The sequence below is a fragment of the Cinclus cinclus genome, chromosome 22 (genome assembly GCF_963662255.1).
Source record: "Cinclus cinclus chromosome 22, bCinCin1.1, whole genome shotgun sequence".
Lineage (NCBI taxonomy): Eukaryota > Metazoa > Chordata > Aves > Passeriformes > Cinclidae > Cinclus > Cinclus cinclus.
In genome coordinates, this window is record NC_085067.1 from 5212487 (window position 1) to 5239713 (window position 27227).

The 27227-nt window shown below is 47.1% G+C and overlaps 1 protein-coding gene across 1 annotated transcript; it reads right to left on the reverse strand.

Annotated features, from left to right (window-relative positions):
* Window positions 1–10947: 10947 nt before the first annotated feature.
* On the reverse strand, window positions 10948–27049 carry TMEM248 (transmembrane protein 248). Its single transcript, XM_062507177.1, has 7 exons — window positions 26899–27049; window positions 18577–18751; window positions 17695–17980; window positions 16057–16207; window positions 15219–15402; window positions 14618–14761; window positions 10948–13760 (listed from the first exon to the last, which is right to left on the reverse strand). Exons 2-7 carry the CDS (start codon window positions 18733–18735, stop codon window positions 13740–13742), a joined length of 945 nt encoding a protein of 314 aa, XP_062363161.1. The 5' UTR covers window positions 18736–18751; window positions 26899–27049; the 3' UTR covers window positions 10948–13739.
* Between the last annotated feature and the right edge of the window lie 178 nt (window positions 27050–27227).

A 27227-nucleotide genomic window follows, 5' to 3' on the forward strand; every position in this document is an offset into this window, starting at 1 on the left:
TCATCTGGAAAAGCCACACTTTGCTTCCCTTCCAGCAGGATTGGAAATTCCTTGGGGAATTTTCTTTGGGCTGCAGGGAACAGCATTGCCTGGAGAGGCTGTGGCAGGGGAAAAGGGCAGGGAGTGTTGGTGTGGGGAACTTGTGCAGTGTGGCTTTGGGAGTCAAGGCTCTGGGAAGCGTGTCCTTGGATTTTTCCTGGAGTTTTGTGCATCCCCTGCCGGGCTCCAGCAGCAGATCCAGGATGGGATATGAGCAGCTGGGGATCACTGGGAAAGGGGACCCCCACCAGGACCAGCCCTGACCTTGGGAAGTGCTTTAGCAGGATTCCTTTGGCAAGATCCCTTTCCCAGGATCCCTTTTCCAGGATCCCTTTTCCAGAATTACTTTTTAGAATCCCTTTTCCAAGATTACATTTCCATGATCCCTTTACCAGGATTTCTTTTCCAGGATCCTTTTTCCAGGGTCACTTTGCCAGGATCCTTTTGGCAAGATCCCTTTTCCATGATCCCGTTCCCAGGATCCCTTTTCCAGCACCACAGTTCCAGGATCCCTTTCCAATATCACTTTTTCAGGATCACTTTCCAGGACCCGTTTTCCAGGATCCCTTTTCCATTATCTATTTTCCAGGATCCCTTTCCAGGATCCCTTTTCCATTATCTCTTTCCCAGGATCCCTTTCCTGGATCCCTTTTCCATTATCTATTTCCCAGGATCCCTTTCCAGGATCCCTTTCCTGGATCCCTTTTCCATTATCTCTTGTCCAGGATCCCTTTCCTGGATCCCTTTTCCAGGATCCCTTTCCAGGACCCATTTTCCAGGATCCTTTTTCCATTATCTCTTTTCCATGATCCCTTTCCAGGATCCCTTTTCCATTATCTCTTTTCCAGGGTCCCTTCCCAGGATCACACACATCCTCACACCTCAGTGCAGAGCCAAGATCCACAATTCCTGGCCTCAGGCTCCTGCAGGTTTCCAAGCACTTCCCAAAATCCCAGCGTGGCTTTCAGGTGGATATTTCAGATATTTCAGTGGGGCTGCCCCCATCCATCTCTCCCCATCCCAGATCCCAGCTTGTTTTCCCTTGGGAAGAGCAGGGATCCATTACTGGGGGTTTATCCAGCCTGTTCTCCACATTCCCTGGGATTGCACTCTCTGGGTTTGTGCTCCCAAATTCCCCTTTGGGATTAACGCCCCTTTGGGGTGGATGTGCTGCTGCCAGCCCTGGCCTGAGGTGGTTTTTGGGGACACAAGGACACGAGCCAAGCTCACTGCTCCATGTCCTACCTTTCCAGCATTCCTGGTTGGAATGGGCACCTTCAGAAGCAGCCCCAGCACCTCCAGCTGTGGCTCCTCCATCCCAATCCCTGCTCCATGCCCTAATCCAGCCCTAATCCAGCCCTAATCCCACTCTGGGGACTGAACTGCAGCTCCTGGGCAGCTCCAGAGTCAGCAAATCCCGGGAAAAGCAGTTCCAACCCAGATCCCTTCCCAAAGAGGCACAGCCCAAATGACAAAAATGTCATTTTTTTTAGGGGGGAACAAAGGAACCAAATCACCTCTGCCCCGCCCAGGGCTGAGCACGAGGGGCTGAACTCTGGGATTATTGATCAGGAACTGCTCCAAATCCTGTTTGTGCAAAGCTGCTTAAACCCTCCTGCTCAGCCTTTCCCCTGAGCCTGGGGGGGAAATGAGTTTAAAACTTGGGTTTTCCTTCATCCTCTGCACCTGGAGGCTGAATTTCCAGCAGGGCAGGAACAGTGCAGCCCCCCAGGATTAAAATAAAAAAATAATAATAATAAATAATTATTTTTAAGACCTCTCACCTGCTGCTCACTGGAGGCTGAAAGGGAAATAAATGCAGAGGGAGGGAGAGGGAAATCCTCATCGTTCCAGCTGGATTTTGGTTTGTGGGTTTTGGACTGGGGATTTTCACTGCCTGGATTCCTCCAGCCAAAAACGGAGCCATTTTGGGTTTTATCAAAGGGGTTTTAGCATTGACATCCTGCTGTTCCCTAATTCCTGAGCACACCCCCAGGGGAGCAGCCCCAATTCCTAAAATTATTAATTTTAGCTCATTTAAACCTCCTGACAAGGTCTCCTCTTCTTCCCCTGGTCAGAAAATGATGGAACCTCAGATTTTTCCTTTTTCCAGCCCAGAGTTCTCCATCACTGGAGTTTGTTCAGCTCCAGATTTGTGGATTTTCCACATCCAACATCCCCATTCCCTAGGAGAAAATTAATTAACCTGCCCCAAACGAGAGGTGGGTGAAGCCTTTTTGCAACAAATTCTCCTCTCCTGGGAAGAGGGGGAGGGAAGCAGCTCCAAACATTCCTAAAAAAATCCAGCCCAGGTGGAAAATGTGTTCATAAAAGGAAGAGGTGGAATAAAAAATGAGGGAATGCAGACAGGCAGGATTGGGGGAAAACAGGTGATCCCACAAAAGCCAAAATCTGCTCCTCCCAATTGGATTTTAAGTTTTTCAGCAAAGCCAGGATTATTTTCCTTTCATCATGCCAAGCAGAGATACCATAAGAAAATATCAGCACAAACGTAGTGGAGGTAAATAGAAGTGGGGAAAAAAGGCATCTTAAGAGAGAAGAATAATGGGATTAGGAGGGAGAGGAGGCAGGTGGAGAAAATCCAAATGGATTTTGTAGAATCCAAAAATCAGAATTATGCAGGTGAGCCACAACCCAAAATTTAGACCTAAAATTTAAGGAAAATATAAAAACCGTGCTGGAAAATGTGGATCTACATTTTATGGCTTTGCTCAGCATCCCAGGGACACTCAGGACACAAAAATATCCCAGAACTGGAAGCACCACATTCTAAAATGCAATCCCTGGACTTCAATTTTGAGGAATTAAAAGCAACAATCACAACTACTTAACATAATTGACATTAAAAACTCAGTGATCATCCAGCCTTGGCTCAGATCTTTGGCTTTGCAGAAGCCCCAATCCCTTTGTCAGAGCAGCATTTTTAGGGTCCCTCTCATCACCACAGTGATGATTTCACAGCTTTCCCACATCCCAGAGCCTCTTTTTCCAGCTCCCCTCACTGGGAGCCTCTCCCTGACACATCCAGATAGTCCGGTAATTTTTTTTTTAATTTTATTTTTCTTTTCCCCCAGCACAAATAAACGCAAAGCCACCAAAAGGTTCAGCAAAGAGAAGAGAAAGCTCATCAAGAAGCAGATGGTGCCAGTCCTGAGCAACTCAGAGGCCTCTTCCCTGCTTGGTCTTAGCCTTAATCTAGATAAAAGCCCTCTCTTCTCCAGCTAAGAGCTTATTTTGCACAGTAAGGAGATGAGGGTGTTAAAACGTGCAGAGCAGGGGGAGTGTTGCTATTTTGAGACAGGGATGAGACTTCTCAAGGCCCAACTGGTTCATTTATTGCATTCAATATTCCAAATTTTGCCCTCCTTTTCACCTGGGATAAGCCATGGCCCCTTGGAAAAGAAGAGCCAAATGTATTTGTAGTTTCAGTTGTTTGTGACCCCCAAAGTAATTTTGTGTTCATATTTTGGTGTTCTCCAAAATCCAGGGTTTCTCTCAGTTCACCTGAGTTCAGATCTTTGCCAGAACAGATTTGTTGGGGTTTTTATTGAAAAACCTAAACAAGATGTGTTTTTGCTCCAGCCTGCTTTATTTTTGATTCTGCCAAATATTTCCTGACCAGAAATGAGAGGATGCAATTCTTCATGTGGGTCTCACCCGTCCTTTTTTATTGTTCATAAATTTTCATAGGAATTCACACCAGCCCCAAATCCCTCAGCACCGAGGATCGAGGCAGACAAAGCTGGTACAAGGTGAGAGATGATTCTGGGGCTTTTGTCAGCGAGGGAAAGCCCAACAGATCCACTTGAATCCCTGGAAAGGACAGAGGTGACTGAAACTTGGAAACTGTCTGGTCCTCCATCACAACAGGGTGGCCTGACTTGGGTGCTCCATATCAGCAAAGCCCCAGAAAACACCTCAAAAAACCCCCAGTGGGCCGGGCCAGTCCCATTTGACCTGCAGCAATTTCCAGCTCATCATCCCATCCATCCATCATCCATCCATCCATCCATCCATCCATCCATCCATCCATCCATCCATCATCCATCCATCATCCATCCATCCATCATCCATCCATCATCCATCCATCCATCATCCATCCATCCATCCATCATCCATCCATCCATCCATCATCCATCCATCCATCATCCATCCATCATCCATCCATCCATCCATCCATCCATCCATCATCCATCATCCATCATCCATCCATCATCCATCCATCCATCATCCATCATCCATCATCCATCCATCCATCATCCATCATCCATCATCCATCATCCATCCATCATCCATCCATCCATCATCTATCATCCATCCATCCATGGATCCATCCATCCATCCATGGATCCATCCATCATCCATCCATCCATGGATCCATCCATCCATCCATCATCCATCCATCCATGGATCCATCCATCATCCATCATCCATCCATCCATCCATCATCCACCCATCCATCATCCACAGGAGACGACCCCAGTAGTAACAGAGCCCTGGATAAGCAAGACCAAACACCCCAAACATACCCCAAACCCACCCAGAGATGGAAGATTCCTGGTTTAAATGATCTTTTTGGCTCTGCTGAGAGGGCTCTTCTCTGTTGTGGCTTTGGAAGCAAATAAATCACTTTGCCTTCCCTTTATGTCTCTTTAAAAATAAATAAACTTTTATTTTTCTTTTTTACAAGTAGTTTTTGTTTGTTTGTTTGTTCACAAATAAAGCAAATAAATCACTTTACAGCCTCAAAAATGCCCCCTGCCACTTCCAGACCTCCACCCTGGCACGATGCAGGTCCCAGCATTCCCACATGGGATGGATTAATGAGTCACTGTCTGCTTCCAGCACTTCTGGAAGCCCAAGAAATTAAACTGAACCCCTCTAACATGTTTTTGGCATATCCCAGGAGTTTCAACCAAACAAATCCCAACCTCCTACTTGCCAGGAGGAAAAGCAGCCCCTCCTAAGAGCTCGGGGAATTTTGGGTGAGGAGCTGGCTGGACATGGGAGGCTTTCCCATTTCCGGGAATGCTGAAGTTTGCAGCTTTCCTGGCAGCTTTCTGCAACAGCTGAACCCCCCAGGCTTGAGGCTGGAAGTGGCTGATTTTGGGGAAATGAGCAGAATGAGGCCCAGAGCACCCTCCCCCTGCAGGGAGAGCAGCAGGGAGGGATGATTCCCAAAAATCTCTTGGCAGCAAAGTCACATCTGGATTTGCAATCAATAGCAAAATTATTAGCAAGGCTGTGCCACAGGGAATGAGGCTGGGAGGAGGAGGAGGAGGAGGAGAAGGAGAAGGAGAAGGAGAAGGAGAAGGAGAAGGAGAAGGAGAAGGAGAAGGAGAAGGAGAAGGAGAAGGAGAAGGAGAAGGAGAAGGAGAAGGAGAAGGAGAAGGAGAAGGAGAAGGAGAAGGAGAAGGAGAAGGAGAAGGAGAAGGAGAAGGAGGCAGCATTACTAAAAGCCCCAGAGGACACAGCCCCAGCAGAGAAATCTCTCCAGCAGGAACCCTCTGCCTCTCCTGGGCTGTCCCAGCCAGCTCTGGAAGCTTCCAAGAACATCAACATCTGCAAGCTGCTCTCAGGAAAATCTGGCCAAAAATAGCAGAGATGTGCTGTCCTCAAGAGCCACAAACTTCTGACCCCACTGAGGTCACAGCATGGAGAGCATCACACACCTACTGCTCAAAGCAGGGTCTAAACCACAAAAAGAGTGATTCAACCCAGCCAGGAATGTTGGTTTCAGTGAGTTTTTGAACTCAAACCCTGATCCTGTTCGAAGGCAGCAGCTCACCCCACTCGGCAGAGCCAAATATCCCAAAGGACAACGCTCCCCATCCCTGGGAACTCTGATCTGGTGATTAAAATATTCTCAGAGCAGCAGAGCTCCAGCAGGACTCGGGAGAGCTCGGGGGAGGTGGCAGGGCAGGGCAGGGCAGAGCAGCAGCCCCTCGGGGACAGCGCTGCCACCACCCTGAGCACCTGCAGGCAGTACTGCTACATCCCATCCCATCCCATCCCATCCCATCCCATCCCATCCCATCCCATCCCATCCCATCCCATCCCATCCCATCCCATCCCATCCCATCCCATCCCATCCCATCCCACCGGGAATGGGAATCTGGGCTTCATTTTGGGGCAGCTCTAAAGTTTAGCTCCACTTCCTCTCAGTCTGCAGCTGCAATGCCACAAATGGCTCGAGGCTGTTGATGCTGCATCCACCCCAGGGTGTGACATTCATGCACTCTCAGCCCTCCGGTTTTGCACAGATGTGCCCAGATCCCGGTTCCCAGCCATGTGGAAGTGCTTCCCAAAGGATTCTGGCTTTGTCAGGGCAACCCTTCCGGGGGTTCCATTGTGCGACCCCCGGGCAAACAAAAGCAGGCGAGTCCCTGCAGGCTGAGCTCCAGCAATCCCTGATGGGATCCTTCCTGCTGCCACACAGCCGCTGGCATTGTCACCGGGGTCCCTGCCAGCCCCCGCCTGTGCCAGGCTGGGAGGAGATGCCGGACACCGCAGCTTGCTCCACATCCCTCAAATCACTCCCGGCAATGTCTGAAGGGAGGGATTTTCCTCTGGAAACTGCTCTGTGACAATCCGCACACGGAATGCGGATGGTGTCACCCTGGTGATGGCAGAGCATCCTCGTGGGAGCGGCATTCCCTGCTGGGAGTTCTCCTGTGATTCAGGAAGGATTTCTACAAAGCGTTTTATCCAGGCACGATGGAGTGCCATAAATAATTACAGGAGTTTGCCTCTCTCCCTGACAGCAGCAGCTTCTTTCAAAACGAAGGGAGGAAGGAGAGGAGTTCCCGCATCCATCACGGCCAGGAAACACGGGGATTGTGGATTTAAATAAAGGAACAGGGGTGGGGAAGCTCAAATCTCCCAAAGAATAATTAATTCCTGTTACCTTCAGGGCAAAGTTAGGCACTGGAGCTGGGTCCTGGTCAGGGAATGGTGAAGTCTGGTTGCCAGCAGGGATCTGAGCTCTCGTGGTGGGATCACCATCTTTCTACCTCAAATATTGGTATTAATTGGTAAATATCAGCATTGTTGGTATTAATTGGGAATTAAGGCAGACCCTGTGCTCGGTAACCCGCATCGGACCTGGGGGGTTGTCACAACAGAGAAAAGCAAACCCTCTGGAATTCCTCCTTTAATCGATAGCAGGAAAAGGTTTTTCTGATTGCTTTGACCTTTGTGCTCGCCAGGATGGGCTTCCATGGGGGGTGGGATCCACAAACTCAATTTATTCCTTGCAAGTTTCCTGCTCTTCCCTTTCCCTGCCTGGAAGCAAGACCTGGAGAAAAGAACCTCACACCCCAGACTTTCTCCAAGCAGTTGTTGATGTGGAATATTTGTAATTAAGAGTTCATCCGTGGCCTGGGATGCTGCTCAGGGGATACCTCGTGCCTGCTCCGGAGTGTTACGGTGGGGTTTGCTGCTTATTGGGAATACAGATGGGGATGAAAGGACAAGGAATGTTGTCAGGGAGGTGTTTTGGTCTGCTGCTGTGCTTGGAGGCTGTAGGGGACACGGTGGGGGACAGGAATGCAGGAGGAACAGAACAGCCACAGTCCTGGACCCGCAGGTGTATCGGGGCTCAGTACATCTATCTCTCCCAGGGAGATTCCCGGCTCTCCCTGTCCCCATCGCACCTCAGCTGGGTCGGCTGCGATCCTAAATCACAGGAAAAATCCCCGTTCTCCCTCCCACACCTGCCCTCAGTGCACACAACCCGGGCCTTGCCAAACCCAGACACCACCCAAAGCGAGAGACCCCTCGGGAACATCGGGATGGGGAAAGGATCCGGGATGGGGGAAACGACCCGGGATGGGGGAAAGGATCCGGAATGGGGGAAAGGATCCGGGATGGGGAAAAGGATCCGGGATGGGGGAAAGGATCCGGGATGGGGGAAACGAGCCGGGATGGGGAAAGGATCCGGGATGGGGGAAACGAGCCGGGATGGGGAAAGGATCCGGGATGGGGAAAGGATCCGGGATGGGGGAAAGATCCGGGATGGGGGAAAGGATCCGGGATGGGGGAAACGACCCGGGATGGGGGAAAGGATCCGGGATGGGGAAAGGATCCGGGATGGGGGAAACGAGCCGGGATGGGGGAAAGGATCCGGGATGGGGAAAGGATCCGGGATGGGGGAAACGCTGCGTTCCGGTTTTCCATCCTTTCCTAAAGAAATCCGGCCCCGCTTGGGGGAAAGGACGGGCTCGTGCCGCCACCCAGCGGTGTCCGGCGGGGACACCGGGACAGGGACAGTGAGAGAGAGACAGGGACAGGGACACCGGGACAGGGACACCGGGGACACCCGAACCGGGACAGCCGATTACGGACCCCCCTCCGAATCCTTTGTCCGCCAGGATCCCCCTCCATCCCTTCCGTCCCCTCCATCTCTTCTGTCCCCTCCATCCCTTCCATCCCCTCCATCTCCTCCATCCCCTCCATCCCCTCCATCTCCTCCATCCCCTCCATCCCTTCCGTCCCCTCCATCCCCTCCGTCCCCTCCATCTCCTCCATCCCCTCTATCTCCTCCATCCCTTCCGTCCCCTCCATCCCCTCCATCCCTTCCATCTCTTCCATCCCCTCCATCTGCAGGGAAGCCACTCCATTCTCAGGAATCCCCGCCCCGGGATTTCCCTTCCAGATCTCCCCATTTCCAAGGGATTCTCTCTCAGGGATCCCCCTCTGGACCCTCTGTCCGCAGGGATTCCTTCTCCAGCCCCTCTATCCTCAGGGATCCTCACTTCAGGATCTCCCACAGCCCCTCTGTCTGCAGGGATCCTCTGCTGCATCCCCCATTCCAGACCCTCTATCCTTCTCCAGACTCTCTGTCCACAGAGATCCCTGTTCAGAAATCTCCCTCGAGCCTCTCCCTCCGCAGGGATCCCTGCTCAAGGATTCTCATTCCAACCCCTCCATCCTCCTCAGGGATCTTTGTTCCAGCCCCTCTGTCCTCAGGGATCGCCGCTCAGGGATCCCCACTCCAGACTCTCCATCCTCCCCAGCCCACACCCTCTGAGGCTCCTCTGGGATCCCCCTCCAGCCCCTCTGGGATTTCTCCCCCAGCCCCTCAGGATTTCTCCCCCATCCCCTCAGGATTTCTCCCCCATCCCCTCAGGATTTCCCCTCCAGCTCCTCTGGGATTTCTCCCCCATCCCCTCAGGATTTCTCCCCCAGCCTCTCAGGATTTCTCCCCCATCCCCTCAGGATTTCTCCCCCAGCCCCTCTGGGATTTCTCCCCCAGCCCCTCTGGGATTTCTCCCCCATCCCCTCAGGATTTCTCCCCCAGCCCCTCTGGGATTTCTCCCCCAGCCCCTCAGGATTTCTCCCCCATCCCCTCAGGATTTCCCCTCCAGCCCCTCAGGATTTCTCTTCCAGCCCCCCGAGTCCCCTCAGGACACAGCTCCCTCTTCCCCACTGACATCCCCATTTTCCTCAGCTTGCCTCAGTCCTACAAATCCTTTCCCTGCAGGAATTCCAGGCTTCCCTCCCTAACCCAGATCCACGTTTAATTTCTCCTCATTTCCAGGCACTTTCAGGTCACCTGCCTTGCACTGAGGGTTTCCTTCTGGAAATGTGCATTTCTAAAGCTGTTTTTCCCCATTCCCTGAGCTTTAAGGAACACAGCCAGGCTTTCAGGAGGGTGAGGCTGAAATAAATTTGGGGCAGATCCATTGCTCTGAGCCCCACAGTGAGCCCTTATTCCCCCAAATCACCTTTTTTAGCCATTTGTGCCTTCCAGGTGACTTTATTCAGACAAGGGCCAAGGACACCCCTGTTTTTCAGTCCCTCACCTCACCTGAGCTGTTCCAGGGCTCTCATCCTCTCCCCACTGACAACTCCATGGTGTGATTATCCCATGACCACAGGGAATATTTTACCACCCCCCTCACTATAAAACCCTTTCTTGCTGGATTATTACCAGCAGGGATCCTTCCAAAAGGCAAATGACATGGAATTGTGACATTTTTAAATTCACAGAGGTTAAAAAAAGCTGCTCTCTGCCTAGTCTTACTCTTTGTCTCACTACAGGTTGAGTCTTATAGCTATTTATTCCATCCAGGTGCCCAAATCCTGTTGCAAGGAGCTAAAAAAATGGCAAAAAAGGGGAAATGTATGCTTAGATCCCAACATCCTGTAAAGAAACATCTTCAGAAGGTAAATAACAGGAAATGTTGGTTCTGCCAGGAAGCCTTGTAGGGCAGGACAGAGCCTGGAGCAGCTGGGATGATCCATGGGATGCAGTTTTAGCCAGCAGTAAAGTGACAGCAGAGCTGTAAAAGCCTTAAAAAAAAAAAAAAAAAAAAAAAAAAGCTGTGCCAGTAACCCAGGAAAAGGCACAGCAAGCTGTGGAAAACCCCTGCAGGGCTCTGAGGGACTGGGATAAATCAGGAGTGGGGCTGGAGGAAGATCCAAACCCAGCCAGCTCTCACCTGGCTCCTTGTTTTGGTAGCTGAGCTGTTCCCAGCCCGGGTTCACAGACACCTCAAGGTCAGGCCTCAGACTGCACCCAAAAAATTGGCAAAAGCTGAAGGAAAGGACCCACAATGGATCCTTTGTGTGTGCAGCTCCTGAGGATCCTCCAGGACACTGCTGGGACTCAGGAATTCAAATTTTGGTGGCAGCAGACAAGTCCCAGGAGTTAAACAGAAACAGGGGCTGCTACCTTCAGCCAGATTGATTTTCTCCCTGCCAGGCAATTCATCATCAGGCAAAGTTTTGATGAGTGCTGGAGGGAAAAAGAGAATTTACAACCCAAATTCAATTTAATTTTACTGCAGATTTTCCCCTGATTTCTTCCTGTGCTCCACATGATTTTGGTTGATTTATGAAAGTTCTGCAGCCACCGGGATGTGGAAATAAGGACAACAAGGATAAACTTCATAGTTTTTATTCTGCAAAGCAATATGCACATCTTACAAACACAAAAATTAATCTAGGAGAGAAATGTCATTTCCAAATCAGCTATTAACCATCATGCAACAAGACAAGTGAAATGTAAGAACAAAACAAAAACAAAACCCAAAAAACAGCCATCTCGAACCCTACAATCACCTGCAGAGGGTTGAAACCAAGGCTCAGATTTTCTATGTAATGCCAAAGAAAATGCAAAAAAAAAAAAAAGAAAAAAGAAAAAAAAAGAAAAAAAAAGAAAATGGCAGCTTTCTAAGAACAAGAAAACAGGTACAAATAGAATCAAAACTGATTCAAGTCATAGTTAAAAAGGAAAAAGAAAACAAAAAAAGGAAAGATCAATATGATCTGAACTTTAATATTAAAGTTTTAACTCTTCTGTTTGGCTGCATTTAACTTTGTACATTGCCTGGGAACAATCCAAAATTCCTCAGCATTCCAGCACTTTGGCCTGCTGGGACACCCTGCACCTCCCTGCTGCAATACAGGGGGCAAAAGGATGAACTAAGGCCAAAAAATCCAACTCTCCAACGTTTTCCATTTTGCACTGTGGGTCACAACCTTCAGTATTCCTGAGGGGTGCAGAAAGTGGGGGAGAAGTTGTCAAGCAGGCTCCTTTCATTCCCAAATGGTTTCCCTGACTGCCCAAATTCCAGCTGGGATGCTTGGAGTTGGAATTTGTTGGGTAAAGGATTTGCTTTGCTTTGCTGAAGGAGTCAGTTGATGTTGGGGGGGGTTTGGGTATTTCCAGGATTTGCACCACCTCTCTCCCCATCTCCTATTCCTGCCTTTGGTCCCCAGATCAAGGCACCCTCAGAGGCAACTCTTGGAGTGAGGATTAACACGGAAGGCTGGGCTTGTGTGATTTAGGAACAGCTAAGGCTGGGATTTAGGAACAGCTCAGGAGAAGCTCTTGGCCTGTTTCACTTCTGTGCCTCATCTCAGGGAAGCAGCATCAGCCCAGAACAGCATCAGGAGAAAACTGGGAGCTTCTTTTTTATCCCTAAACTTCCAACCAGGCCATCTCTAAAGCTTTGCCTTAACATTCCCTAAAGGAAAACATGTCAGGAAATCCCACTTAAGGAACTGAAATTGTAGGAGGAAATGTGTTCTGAAGGAAACTGTGACTGCTCAAACACCCTGAAGACTCATGAACTTCCTGAAGTCCCAACACACAGACCAGGAGTGGTGCCTGGAGGGAAGAAACTGGGAATTTTATGCCAGCATCACTGAGACTATGAGATTCTCACCTGGCTTTTTTCTTCTGTGGAGGTTGGAGCAAAAAGAGGAGGTAAAAAAGCCTGTGGGAATAGATGAGTGAATTAGTGAATGAGTTAATGAATGCAGAGCTGTCACACCACCTGATGAGAAAGATGGGAGAAAAGATGAAAAGTCAATTAAGGCAACCAGTGAGATTTAGAAACAGTGGTGGAAATGTCTGCAGGAAGAGCCTGACCCCTGAAATTAAGGAGACTTCTCAAGGAGCCAAGAAGAAAAAACCAGCAAAAGGCAGAACAGGGAAGGGAGAAATGCACAGAATCAAATCTCTGACAGGAGAAAGGACTCAGAGAACAGCAGGGGTTTCACTGGGTGGTTTCTTTGACCTTCCTCACAAGAGCTCCACTTTTGTGGCCATTTTGCCCTGAGTGGACAGCAGTAAATGGCAATTTAATGAATTTAATGGGCCAGAGCTCAGCAGTGCCATTGGCAGCTGCCCCTTAGAGCTGCAGGCACAGCCCCAGGGTGAAGCTCTGGAACAGACTCTGGGGTTTCTTTTCCTTTCACTCTTTGCACTTGCCCAAGGCCGTGCAGAGCCCCAGCAGGCTGCTAACACAATACATCTTTTTATTAAGGTTCACTTTCTAGAAAGAAAAGGAAAAAAAGGGGGAAAAAAAAAGTTTACAGAAAGCTGCTCTGCAGCAGAGACACACAATCCTGGCTGGAGGGCTGGGGATGGGAAGCCAAGTGGAAAAGTTTTCCAGATAGTCTCTGTGCTGACTGGTTCTCTGGCATTCAGCAAGCCAAATGAAATATCAAAAACAAAACAAAAAAAAAAAAAAAAAATCAAACAAAAAAACCCAAAACAAACAGTTCTTTGCAGTAAGTAACAGTTTAAAATGGGACTTCACTTATTTTTCTTTACTATGAATAAAAGCACAAGTTTGCCCTAAATACAGCACTATTAAAATGTGAATATGTATCTTTTTTTCTTCTTCTTCTTCCAAAAGAGAGAAAAAAAAAATCTAAAACGTTGATATCTTTTCTTGCAAGCAAGGAGCAAATGGAATAAAGTATTAGGCCACACAAACACACATTGAATTCATGTAGATTGGTGGCTTTGGAAATGCAGGATTATATCAAAGGTGCATACTTGGTTCAAACACACTGTACAGATTGGGCAAAAAACCAAACATCTCTTGGTTGGTTTGAGACACTTGCAAAGGCATCTTCACTTGCCCAGGTGCAGCTAGACAAAAATCTCTGCCCCTGTGGAGCCTTTTCACTGGAGTTATCTACACCAACGTGTGCCCAGGGAAGGGCCGGAGGATCCCGACCACGCCACGGGACAAGCACATCTCCTCAGAATTCCTCTGGATATTCTGCTTTTAGAAATATGTACAAATCAATTACAGGCACTTTGAAATGTCTTTGGTTGGAATAAACCAACATTGCAAGGTAATGGATTCACAGAGTGTTAAGACCCAGGCTGGGTTCAGCAGGCAATGGTTTCGGTCGCTCTCGGGAGAGGGGTTTTATGCTTCTGATAAAGCAACCTGGAAAAAAAAAAACAAAGGAAGAGGGAATATTTAATTAAAGGCAAGTCCTTAATCCCCTAACAGTGATATGATTTATCTCTGTGAGCTGGCAGAGCTGTCCTTGACTTTTCAAAGCAAGCTTGGAAAGTCTGACTTGGAAAGGAAATCAAAGCGAGTCTGAAGGTGTTTTGTACTTTGCAAAAATCAATAGAATGAAAGTCCCAAACCACCCAAAACCAAAAAAAAATCCCACAAAAAACACCACAAACCAGCTTAAACTACAGATCAAAAGGTGTCAACACTAGCTTCCTAGCTGTCAATTAAATATATTCATATTTAATCCTTCAGGCAAACTGCAAGTCCCCAAGGTAATACTGAACAATGACTCTTTCAACAGCTTTGTTACTGTTTTTAACTTAATTCTGATTAACAATCAAGAACTCCTTCAACAGCTTTGTTTTTAACTTAATTCTGATGAACAACCCTTAGGATTATGTATCATGTTTTACTCAAAGTTTTCAGTCTGTTGTGGTAAAAGATAATGAATAAATAAAGATTTAATGCCACGTATTCATTGTTTCACACAGAACAGTTCAAGCAACTCCAGAACTGTGGCAGAAGAGACACAGCCCAGCACTTCCTGAGCTGCAAGACTCCATTTCTTGAGGGCAGAAATCTCATTTTGAGGCTCTCCAAAGCTTTTGTGTGGATTTTATAACCCTCACCTGCACTGTCCACAATGAAACACCCAGGTCTCTCTGCAAGGCAATTAAATCCCCATCTCCAGAGACAAGAAAAACCAGTCTGTCCTCTGGCCAGCAGGAGCTTTTCTCTGTTTTCTTATCAGAGTCAAGGTTTTGTTAGCACACACTCACCTTTTCAGAGCAGAATTCTGTGTTGCTTTGCCTCAGTTTGCTTGGTCTGCCTTTAATGACTGCATAGCAGAACATTGTAATCACCATCACAAAGAGGAAGTAACTGGTGTGCATGAGGTGCAGGTTTATTAGAGAGCGATCATCCTGCACACAGAAAAGCAAATTGAAACTATTTACTGACTTAGCATTTGATATTAGAGCAATAGTTACCAGATCAACCCAGAAATTTCTTCAATAACCAACTTTCTCCCCTTTACAGAGCAATGGAAGTGATTCCTAATTGTGGCACAAAAATGTTTCTTGTGTTAAAAAACTGTGTTACGGATATTTTTCCAAATCCTGGCAGATGAAAGGATTTCAAACTATAAATGGTGGCTATTCAGAGCTGTGAGGCACGTGAAGATCATCAAATCCATTATAAGGTGGAGCATTCTCACCCTTTGCACCACACAACCAACCAGCAGCAAAAATGACAACTTAGGAACCATATTCAGTGAAACCACACAACCAACCAGCAGCAAAAATGACAATTTTAGGAACCATTCTCAGTGAAACCAGAGCTAAGCATTCACTGAATTCAGAGGAACAGCCCAGCACTTACATCTGGAACTATAACAGTTAGTTTGGGATTTAAAGCATGGTAGACCTTCCCAATGGCTCCCTTGTAACACCAGAAGGGGTTGTAATCCTGGGCATATTTTGTGTTCGAGTCCCTGGCCGTGGTGAAGATCTTGTACCACAGAGTGGCATTGCTGTAGGTTTCAGGAACACAATGTGGTGGCTGGCTGCAATAAAACAGAAATCATCAGCACCCTGAAATGTATTTTCCATGTTCAACTTTTCTTCTCCAAACATAGTTTTAGTTTGGGCCTTCCAAAGCAACAACAAAACCCCGAAGTTTAAGTTAAAATCCCCTCAAAACCACATGACTGCTATGCTAAAATTAGAACTGAACTGCATGTTGTTGCACTAAGCCAACATCCCACAGCTTAATTGGAAAAATGCTGGTTTTCCTAAGGCTTTCCACAGCCTGGGGTTCCCCAGGTTGGATGGAACAGTGTCAGGGAATTCAGAGAAGACAAAGGGAAGATATTTTGGTGAAGGCAAAGCAGCCTTTGCCTTGTGCTGATCTCTCAGCAGGGAAGAGCAAGAACCTCAGTGTCAAATCTCACCTCTGAAACTCAATTATGGGGTAAAGTCCTTACATTTCCACAGATTCTCTTGCTCCCAATGAAGTTTAAATCACATTTGAAAAGCAGGCATGAGCCAAAAAAAAACAAAACCTCAAAGACAGCAGAAGTTTTGAGACAAATGTTTTACCGTGAGGGAAGGAGCGCAAGGACGGAACTGCCACGACCAACAGGAATTTTCAGGAGGAACTAACAACTCAGAGGAATGAATGAGGCAGGGAGCAGCCCCTGGGGGAGAGCTGCACTTACACAGTGACTGGGAACACGTTGCTGGCTGCTGTCACAGTCATGCAGGTGGTGAACACGACCTGCTCGCAGTGGCCGTGCAGGACACAGTCATCGGAATTCCAGGCAGCTGGCAGGGTGAAGGTGATGTTGATCTCCTCGTGGGATTCTCTGCCTTTGGGAAAAAGGCAAGGAAAGCTGAGGTTTTGGTTCACAAAAGTATCTGAGCAACAATGGCTGGGATAAGGAGAACACAGAAATGATTAAGGCAGGAAGCATCAGCCTTTGGAGTCATCCCGGATCTTCGCAGGCAACAGAGCAAAAAGAAAAGTTAAAACCCAAAACAAACCAGAAAATCCCCCAGCTGCTGCTCCTCCTAATCTCTCCCACTTCAGAACTGGGGTCATCAGGCTGCTTTCAGAAATTAAAAACTCTTTATAAGTGAATTCATGCATGTTCACAGACCTTTATTAGAAAAGCTTTTCTCCTCCTAAGAACTTTGTTCCACATCTGGTTTTTCTGACGCTCACTTTTCAAACTGGAGATGTTTGTGGAGAAAAAAAGGTGTCAGCAGATACTGAACTGCACACTAAGTCATGTATGATAACCCCACGTGGAGAAATTCAGACTGAAAATAAATCCAGGCTGCTGCAAATGGAACTTGCATTTGGTAGCTCTCAAAGCAGCAAGAAAACAACAACAGAAAATACAGTAATGCACGCTTGCAGCTATGGGCAATGTCTCTCCACAGGTCCAAGACCTTCAATATTATTATAAAATACAATTCTGGCTGAAAGCTAAAATACAGCGAGGTTCTATTACCAATTTTTATTAATTTTCCATGAATTCCTGTCAAAACTTCCTGGCAGGCAGCCAGAGAGCAGATTGGTCTCTGCACACCACAGAAACCATAATCATCTTATCTGGGGATGTTTGTGATATTAAAGCTGATTCACTTCTGCATTTTAGATAAATTAGAATTTTTTTAGACAACATAATACTCCCCACTGCCTCTATGCCACATTTGAAATGTCAGTTGAGGACCTGATGGATCAAGACAAAACTGAAGAGAGTCACTGTTTGGAATTTTGCTGGCTTAAAAATGACCTTCCATTGTCATTAGGTTTAATCATTTCAAACTACCAAGCCTGATCTTGGCACACCTGCAGGTTCTTTTCCTTTCTGAATGCAGGGAAAAGTTCCTCTAACAAACAAGTGAAGGGCTCCATACAGGATTAAACTCACAATAAATCTGGGAACACATCTGTGTTCTGTGCATAAGGTTTATCTCACCCGTAACAAACTGGTGAATTTTTATTTGATTATACAGTTATTTAAATTACAGAAATATGTAGAAACATAGAATGATTTGGGTTGGAAAACTGTCTTGTTTCACTCCCCTTCCCTGGGCAGGGACACCTTCCACTATCCCAGGTTGCTCCAAGCCCTGCTCAACCTGGCCTTGAATACTTCAGGGATGTGGCATCCACAGCTTTTCTGAGTACTTACCACCCTCACAATAAAGATCTTCTTCCAAATATTTAATCTAAACCTTCCTAGTTTCAGTTTGAAGCCAACCAACCCCCCCCCCCGTGAAAGGTTAGAAAAAAACCTCTACAAGCCAACCATAACCTGCATTTTTAAAAATCCAGCCTTGCCTACCTGAAAGTCCAATCTGGTGCCCAAAAATTGTGGAGCTGAGGTGTGTGACATTGCGGGAGTATCCCCCAAAAGGTCTGAGAGGGTCCAGGGTCAGCGTGATGGTGACAGAGATGTTGATGGGACCAGAGTCCTCGAGGGTCTGTGGGGACTGTGTGGAAGACCTGGCCTGCCCGCTGGTCACGGTGCTCTCTGGGGTCGTGGTGTCGTTCAGGAGGTGCTTTAAGGTTTCATTCTCAGATATACAGAAGTCCAAATCATTAAACCTCAGGAGGAAAGTATTCCAGTCCTTAAAACAAAGGGGGAGATTTCAAGGCTATGAGGGAGCTCACGCCTCGCTCCCATCCCGCCAGGTTCCAGGTTCCAGACCACTGAACAAAAAACACTGAACAAAAAACACTGAACAAAAATCACACGGCTCACAGAGCAACACAAACAACACCAGGGCTGGCCCAGCCACAGCAAAGTTGTTTGTGGGAGTCAGCTGGGTTCAATCGAGCTCCCTCCCCTGAGCTAGAAAGGAAACTTGGTCTGTTCTCACCACGAGGGGTGAGTGGTTTCTGCCCAGGTTTCCCTGTTACAGCACAGCCCTGAGGGAACAAACTTCCCAAACTAAATAACCAGAACTAAACAACTAAACAATACATAAACATAACAATAACTGAATTCACCAGCTAAATAACAAACTGCAAGGTTCCTAGCCACAGCAGGGAAGATCCATGACAGATGATTTGCCCTCATCCTTGATATAAAACAAAACTCAAAAACACTCACCCCAACATCCCTTCCAAAAGCCAAACGAAGACAAACCCCTACACAACTCCGTGATCTCTAGGAGGGAGGAAAAATTAACTTCAGGCATGTTTTCCAAATTTCTGCACGTACCTCTGTCATTTCTGGTGACTTGATCTCCTTGATTTTGAAGAAGTAGCCCAGTGTCAGGAAGGCAATGGCCATGGCACTCACGCTGATCATGAAGACCACGAGCGGAGGGCGGCTGCTGATGTAAACCTTCAGGTTCTCCAACAGGTTTATGTAGAACATTATTCTGATTGTTCACCTGAGGGGAAAGAATGTTCCAACAGAGTCACTGGACTGTGTGTTACAGGTGGGAGGTTGTGCATCACAACTGATTCAAGTCTGACAGAGAGAGATGGGATGTACATAAAAGTGAGATTCAACTCCGTGGCTCTGCTGTTCGCTGAGCACAGAGCGTGTGCCTGAAATACAGCAGCCATCAGAACAGGCTCCACATCACCTTCCCAGGGCCTCAAACTGCCAGCCAGGAACAGATTTTCAGGAATGAGGGCTTCCAGCACAGTCCAGCATCGCTGATAAGTGATAAAGCCAGTTCTTGCCTTTCCCCAGGCAGGGCAGCACTGCTGCATTCTAATGCTGGTGATGTCTGAATGTACCAAGCTACAAATCAAACTCTGCACATCCTTTGAAAACTGAGGCTGGAGCCTGAAGGATCCCTCTTCAGCCCACCCCAAATGCCTCTCTTTTCAAAGATGGGTCTTAGAAGTAGCCCTACGTTATTTTAGGCTTCTGAATCAAGGATCCAATGGGCAGAAACACCTGAAAAACTGCATTAAGGTGGAGGCCGGAAGACTCCTGGTCTTTATTTAATTCTTGCAGGATCTAGAACTTCTTGTTCTGTCGCTAAGTAAAGTCAGGATCTTACACGCTGAGGAAATGTCCCAAGCCATTAATTTTTGCCTCATATACAATATTTTGTCTGACTCCTCTCCTTAGTTTTTATCTGCAGAGCAAAAAGACCCAAATTCTTGTATCAGCTTCCCCACCTGCACTCCCAGGGAACAGCAAACATCCAGGTGTTAAAGGGCAGCTTTGTGACATCCCCTTCAGGGATGCAAGGAGCAACTCCAGCCAACCTTTGTCTTTGTCTTACCTAAAACCCTGCCTGAAAAGGCTTTTAACCCCAACTAAACCACCAAGGCCGGAGCTCTTCCTAGCAATGTGCTGCTGATCTCCAAAATTCTGAGTACAGAAAGGATTCTGTACTGCAAGGGTTAAAGCTGGAACATCCACGGAGATCTGATAACATTTAATTAAGGCAGGGACTGCTCCTGCAGGTCGGGGGTGATTGCCACTGACTCCCATCATTGTCATTTACAATCCAGGTGTAGCAGGGCTGAAAAGTGGCAGCTCTGAGGATGAGAGAGGCACAGGGCAAGGCAGGGAGGGATCGGCCATCTGATGTATTGATTTAAGAGAAAACAAAGGAAGGGTAAAGGACAAGCACTCAGACAAAGCCCTTTTCAGAGCCCACAGAGTACAATGATCCCAACTTCCTTGTGTATCCTCAGGATTTTACTGGCAGGATTGCTTGTTCCTGTTAACAGAAGAAATATTGACAGAACCTGCAAAAGTGCCCCAGAGAGGGGCAAATCCAGCTCAGGGAGAAGAGACAGAAGTGCAGTGCCAACAACACAGCCCTGGGCTGTGCCTGCTGACTCCCCACTCGCTCTCCTGGCTGAAACCTGCTGAGCCAGAGCTCTCCAGAGCTCAAGATCACATCCTGGGTTTATTATTTTGCACCATCAATCCCTTTCCATCCACCCTGCAAAGCCCAAGCAGTTTTGCTCAGTGAGAAGTGGATGCTGTGAACATCTCTACAAACTCAAGAGTGAAGAGCAGGGAAAGGAGAGGGAAGAAAAGGTGATGAGAAATGTGCACCTTACCAGAACTTTGTCCCAGAGCAGCTGTGGCACAGCCAGGCAGGCCAGGGGAGGTGCAGAAGGCAGCAGGGACAGGGGAAGGGAGAGCTGGGGCTGGCAGGGATCATGCTGGGAATGATCCGCCCTCCTGCACCTTCTGCCTATCTTGTCCCTGGCAGCAAATTCCTTAAAAGAGCCCGAGGTAAAAAACCCCAAACACTCCTTCTGGAAACGTGGGAGACACACGCAGAGATGGAAGGAGATCAAAACCTAAACCAAAAGCAGAGTTGTAGGCAGCGTCCCCTCCTGAATTTCCTTTAGGAAATAACACAGATGCAGAGTTTATTGCAGTTTTTAATCAGGGCTGAGTGTCACCCACAGCACATCCAAGGCTGGGATTCCTTTTTTAAAGGGGTTTCCAACAGCTCCATTAGAATTTGTTTACCACAGGGTCTAAAACCAGCCATAAAAAAATTCGGGATGTGCTGAAAATCCAACACAGAGAAATATTCAGGCTAATATTTTTATGTAAGAGATCACCAGCTTTTAGTTGCCAGTTGTTTAATATGCTGCCATAACTCAGTGGCTTTGAAAGCAATTAGAAAATGCCATAAGCTGCAATTTCCGAGGAGTAATGTGCCTTTGGAGCATTTGGAAGGGAAAAGGGAGCAACAGTGGATTTCAGCACTGGAGCTGACATGAAAATAGCAATAGATGAATGTTTCCATGCTGCTGTCTGAAGAATTACTGATTTTTTTTTATCAAGGTACTTAAATAACTTTAATTATAATGGAATTTGTGATCCAGATTAGTGCATCACATCAAAATGTCCATGGATTTTCAGGGATCCTTAAACTCCTCTCTGTTAGAATCAGAATGCATCACAACTCTGCTGCCAGCTCTTGTAACTCACTTCCTCCTCTGTGTAAATCAGTAAGATCAAAAATACCATTTAAACTTCTATTTCTTGTTCACAGAATTAAAAAAAAAAAAAAGGCAACAAAACAAACCAAACAAAACAATGCTTTTACCTCCTGGCAGGTCAGGCAAGCAAGATCAGGTTTCACTTTTTAGCCAAATAAATAATTTAGTGAGTGGCTCTAATGACTGCTGCAGCCTCTCTCCACTCCAGTAAAGCCTTTTAATACTTGGTGCAATAAAAATCTCCCCAGTCAGACTAAACAAGGAGCTCAAGAATGAAAACTGCCAGGCTGGAACATTGGCCAGCAGCTCCAAGGTAATTGCTGGGTAGTGAGGGATGTTCAGCAGGAGTTACAGCTGCTGGAACTCACCAGGAAACCCTGGAGATGTTGTGCTCTTAAATCAGCATCTACAAACCCAGTCAGGGAGAAGGATTAAAATGGTAAAGGGTGGAAATACAACAGTTTAATCTGTCAGAGTGCCAGAGAAACCCAGAATTGAGCAGCCAACTAAAAAGCAAGAAAATATTCTACAATTTGGGGAGTTTGCCTCCAAAACAGCTCCTGACAGCAACATTAAAGGAGTTACATTGTGAATTGCTCTTTATTTGTGTATGGAAGTGTGGAAAAGAAAGCTGCTAAAATAGACTGATGAGTTTTTCAAGGCTAAATTACAAACAAAAAGGAAAATCTTGAAGTCTATTGCCAAGACCAAAAAGTCAATGCAATGAGTCACAGCTGAAGTATTAAATTCCCATTTTGAGGCTTAATATCAAAGGAGCTGAATTCCTAAGAACAATAAAAAACCCATATGCTGTACCAAAGCAGGTATTGAAAGTAAAATTGCAGTTACCAAAGTGAAAAAAAACCAACAAACTAAACATGAATTTTAGAGAGATCAAAGTCGTTTGATACTTTTGTCAATAATGTCAACTACTACCCTGCCACTAGAAAGCTTCAAATGATGGAATTTCCTCACAGATATTTCCCCTTCCTGTTGTTCAGGTAAAGTTATCACTCTAGAGGAGGGATTTAAACGTGAAACCACCACAAAAATATCCTCAAGAGGAAAATCGGGTGGAGGAGAAGGGCAGGAGGCAGCATTTCTGCTTTAGGATCTCACAAGTTTTTTCTCAGTATCTCATTGCACAGAACAGTGTTTAAATTGAGCTGTGCAGCTTAAAAAAAAAAAATCAATTCTATTTTCAAAAGTGCCCCACTACCAGGAGTGCAAAGGGGCTAGGAAAAGGGTAAAACACTTTGAATGAAAATTATGTTGTGTGCCAGAGGAATATATACAAACACAAATCAAGCAAACCATGGGAAAGCAGCCCTAGATAAATGCAAACAATGCAGTGGTGTTCATCTCAAAGTGCCTCTCCTTTAACAACAATAAACAGCAGCAAGTACCAAAATCATCTTTCATTTGGTTTTCTTCTCTTCAAATTTGATATCTAAGAGTGAAAATAAAGCAAAATAAAAATCAGAGTTGTGTGAGCTGGGGCTGGTGATGGGGCTGGTGCTGTTCAACATCTTTGGGGGGTGACAGGGACATGGGGGCAAGCTTGGCAGTGACACCAAACTGTGTGGGAAGGGATCTGGCCAGGCTGCAGAGGTGCCTCTGGGACAACCTGAGCAGGCTCAAGACCAAGTGGAAGGAAGAGCAATTTTACCATCCTGATACCTGGGGAAAAGAGAGGTGCTGGGATCTGCAGCAGCTTCAGATCATCTTTTGAGGAAGTGTGGATCCCTGTGGGATGAAATTGCACAGCCTAAAACCTTCCCCAGCAGCAGCAGGGCAGGCAGGCAGGAGGAATTCATCCTGGAGGAATCCTCCAGGGCACAGCACTGCCTCTGTCCAGCTCAGCCTCTTCCCCTCCTCCCGGCCTTCAGCGGGAACAAAACAAACCAAAATCAACAAGCTCCTAGGAAATGCCAGCAGATCTCCCCACAGCACGGAGGGAGGGAAGCGTGGGGAGGAGGAAACTTCATGAAAACATCACCTTGAGTCCTTGAATCCAAGCAAACACAGCCCCAAGATCAGCAGCCAGATGTGCACAAACACAACTGCTCCAGTGGGAGATAACGTGAGTTGGCTCAAGCCAGCCAGTGGCTTATGAGTTTGCTGAGCTGTTTTATCCACAAATATGTTAACTGATAAAAAAACTCCATGTTTTCCTGGAGCCTGGAAGCTGAAAACGGCAGGAAAGTGGCTTTGCATATGCAGAGAGGACACTGCACAGGGCAGGAGGAGAGCAGCACTTGGAAGTGTGGAAAAGGACATTCCTTGCTCCTGGTATCCTCACAGAGGATCAGCATGCAGAATATGAACAAAAACCAGGGACTTGCACAAATAGAAAGAAGCAAATGCTTCATAGTTGCACGATATGTTTCTTTTCACTTCTCAAAACACTTTTCAAAGCTCAATTAACCATTTCAATATCCCCAAGAGGGGCATGAACAGCAAATATTTCAGGTCTGCCCAGGAAACAAAGCCAAGGAAGGGAAGTAATTTGGTGAGTGATAGAAAATTTTAAAGATCAGATTGAGACTGAATTTCAAACATCCTAATTCCTGACTTCAACCCTCTATAAAGACAGAAAACTTTAAATAAAAGGTCAGTGATGTAAAATATAAAAAGGAAAACAAACATTACTCAATCTGTGTGTGACAGCCCTTCCCAACAGACTGGTGGTGTTCAAAAAGTCTGGTGGATTCACCACAAGCACCTGAACCTTGTGCCAGCTGATACTCTGGGGACAGCAAAGTTGATTTCCATTTCCCACTGGAAGAAAAATTGTGCTAAAACAGACAGATCCAAACAAGTTCCAAATATTTTTAATATGCTCTGAGTTAATAAAAATGATGAATGAAAAAAGGGAAGGAAAGTTTAAAGTCAAGACGCAGAAAGAGAGCGAAGAAGCTTTTTTTTCCCCTGGTTCAATGAACCCTGAATTCTGACTTTTGTTAGAAGTGAAAAACGTAATTTAAAACATACCCAGCTGTAAAATCGAAATGAACTCAACCTCTGGTTGAAAATCAGACATTTTGGTGCCAAACTTGAAGCAGGCATCTCTGTCTGCCAAGAGCCTGTGCCACGGGAATGAATCCACTTCCATCCAAAAGAGCTCATGGGCATTTTTAAACCTTCCAGCTTTTCCAAGTCATGACTTTCAACGTGAGTTACCATAACCCAAATCAGCCAGACTGCAATAAAACACACAGTAATAGAGGAAGGACTTTGAATTTGTATTTAAAATGCTATTCTGGCTACTGCTGCTTAGCATGAGAACCTGGGAGAGGAAAGGAAAAGTAAAATTATTCCATTTTACAGAATCTTTAAAGATCCATGAGAAATCAAATTCTGTGTACACTGAACTGACAGCAGCCAGAACTACAGGATAGCTTTAATCAAGGAGTGTGAAAATTCTCAGTAACTGTTCAGTAATCAGAAACCGAGTGGCCAGTTCAAGGCTGATTGTTGACTTCATTAAAACCACTCATTAAGGAATGTGGGACCCAGTTCAGCAGTGAAAGTGCAGAGAAATGCCAGGAAAAGGCTCTTCAGTCTGCAATGAGAACTGTGAGGAGACAGGGATGCAGACAGATACATAGCTTGAATCACAAGCAGAAAAATGACTGACAAGCTGAGGAAATGGCAGCTTTGGGGAACGGCAAATTCAGAGTTCTGGGTGTGGAAAGAAGGGAGAGAAGCAGTAAAACAGCCAATGGCCACTGATGGAAATAGAAACAGCAGTAAAACCAACTGAAATGAGGGAGCTGGGCAACAGCTGAGATATCAGAGCTACGGCTGCAATATTATCATGTCTGTGTGCTCCAAGGAAACAGGACCTCAGCTTGCTCAGCCCCAACTGGGTGAGCTCACTCCCCATTTTACATTAACAATCCTCCAAATGCCAGGACACACTCAAGTTTTCATCCAAAGCAAAACCTGGAGCTCTGAGCCCTGGGAACCAACTTTATTCACAGGTCAGGACAGTCTTAGAAAATTAATTCCCACCCAGCCATGCTTTGGGTAAGGGGAGGTTTGGGAAAAGTAACACAATTCTGACAGTAGCGAGTTTCATTAATAATTTAGGACTCAACTGATAAAACAGCTTCACTTCTATAAAATCTGTGACGCTATTTAACAAAAAAAAAAGAAGATTATCCCAGCTGCCAGATCTGCAGGATCAGCTCATGGGGAGCTCCAGGAGGGGCCCACCCGGGGTGCTGCATGTGCCAGGCTCTGTCCCTGCTGTCCCCAGCTCACAAAGGACACCGAGCCCTGTTTTTCCCCTACCCTCAGCTGGGCACTCTCAGAGCACAGGGACTATTTTGTTTGATCAGGTGGCCTTTCAAGCTCTTGTCTTTCAAGCTGAAAAGAAGAATCACATTCCACCAGAGCCACTCCTCAAATCACGGCAGGTAACAAAGGCTTAATCCTCTCTGATGGCACTCGGGCTCAGGGAGCGTTTCTGAGCCACAATTCAATATTATCTGTGCTCGGGCTGCCACAAGAGCTCTCTCTGTGCTGTGCACACCTGCCGGGCAGAGCTGGAGCGCAGCCATCGGTGATTATTCCCAGGAACCAGGCAAAGGCAGGTGCAGGGAAGTGGCAGCAACTCGCCCGGCCGAACCCGAACTGCTGCGTCCTGCCCAGAGGCACCGCGACTGACTGCGGAGTATTTCCTGTAACTCGGCCCTCAGAAAAACGCAAAAATCATTTACCACAACAGCCAGGCCCAGCTTTTCTTCCCCAGCGCGTTCTTTCAGCGGCCAAACTTCGGGGAAGTTCAGCGAGGATGTGGAGAGCAAACCTTAATGAATCCTTATCTACGCTCCAGGTCTGTCTACCGGCACAAATTTACCCGGATAATTCCACCTCCAGAGCTAACAACGCAAATTAATTTCCCCAAAGACAAACATTAAAAGAGCAAACAAAGGCAAAAGGGAGGGGGAAATCCCAGCTGTGCTGTAATATATATATTTTTTTTTATTTTTTTTTCCCCCGGGGTGACTCCGTTCCATGGTTTGGATGTAACGGCAGAGATGGAGCAGCCATGTTCTAGGCATGATGCACCAGGAATTGTATTACTAAAAACATTATTATTAAAATCATCAGGAGATCATTATTCAAGTTAAACGCCCCAAAAAAAGTGAAGAAGCATGAAACACGGGTGTACAGAAAATTAGGGAAAAAAATCCCAAAACAACCACACAAAAAAGCCCAACGCAGGAATCACCGTTCAGAGGCTATTTCGAAACACAACTATTTTTAGTGCTACACAAATTATTATTACCCACTGCTTTTTTCTTTTTTTTTTCCTGCTACGACGCCACGCATACAAACTTCAAGCTGACGACCTTTCCCAAAATATATATATATTTTTTTTAATGTAAATAACAAAAATAAACCGAGGCTACAACCTCTCCAGCAGAGCCAAACCTACTCCGAACCCAACCGGGGCTCGGCGGGCAGCGGCCCGAGGCTCCCCGGGGGCTCTCCCGGAGCTCCCCCCGCTCTCCCCAGCCCCGGAGCGGCCTCAGGGCGAGCGCATCCCCCGGCAGGCCGGGCCGCGGAGCCGCCCCCGTCCCCTCCTTACCGGCGTCCGCGGAGGGGCTCAGGCCCCCGGGCCGGGCGGGGCTCAGAGGCGGCGGCGCTGCCGTGCGGGCGGACTCTGCACCATCGTCCTGCCCTGCCGGGGCTGCGGGCACGGGCGGACGGGCGGCGGAGCGAGAGGCCGCTCCCCGGGCAGCCCCGGGCCGGACACACGGACAGGCCCCGGCACCGGGCCCCGCCTCCGCCGCCGCTTCCGGGCCGCAGCTCTGACCCCTCACCCGCCGACGGTGGCGCGGGGGGGACAAGATTGAGGCGGTGCCGGCAGCGCGGGAGGGGCCGGGAGCGGCACCGGGAGAGGCACAGGGAATGGAC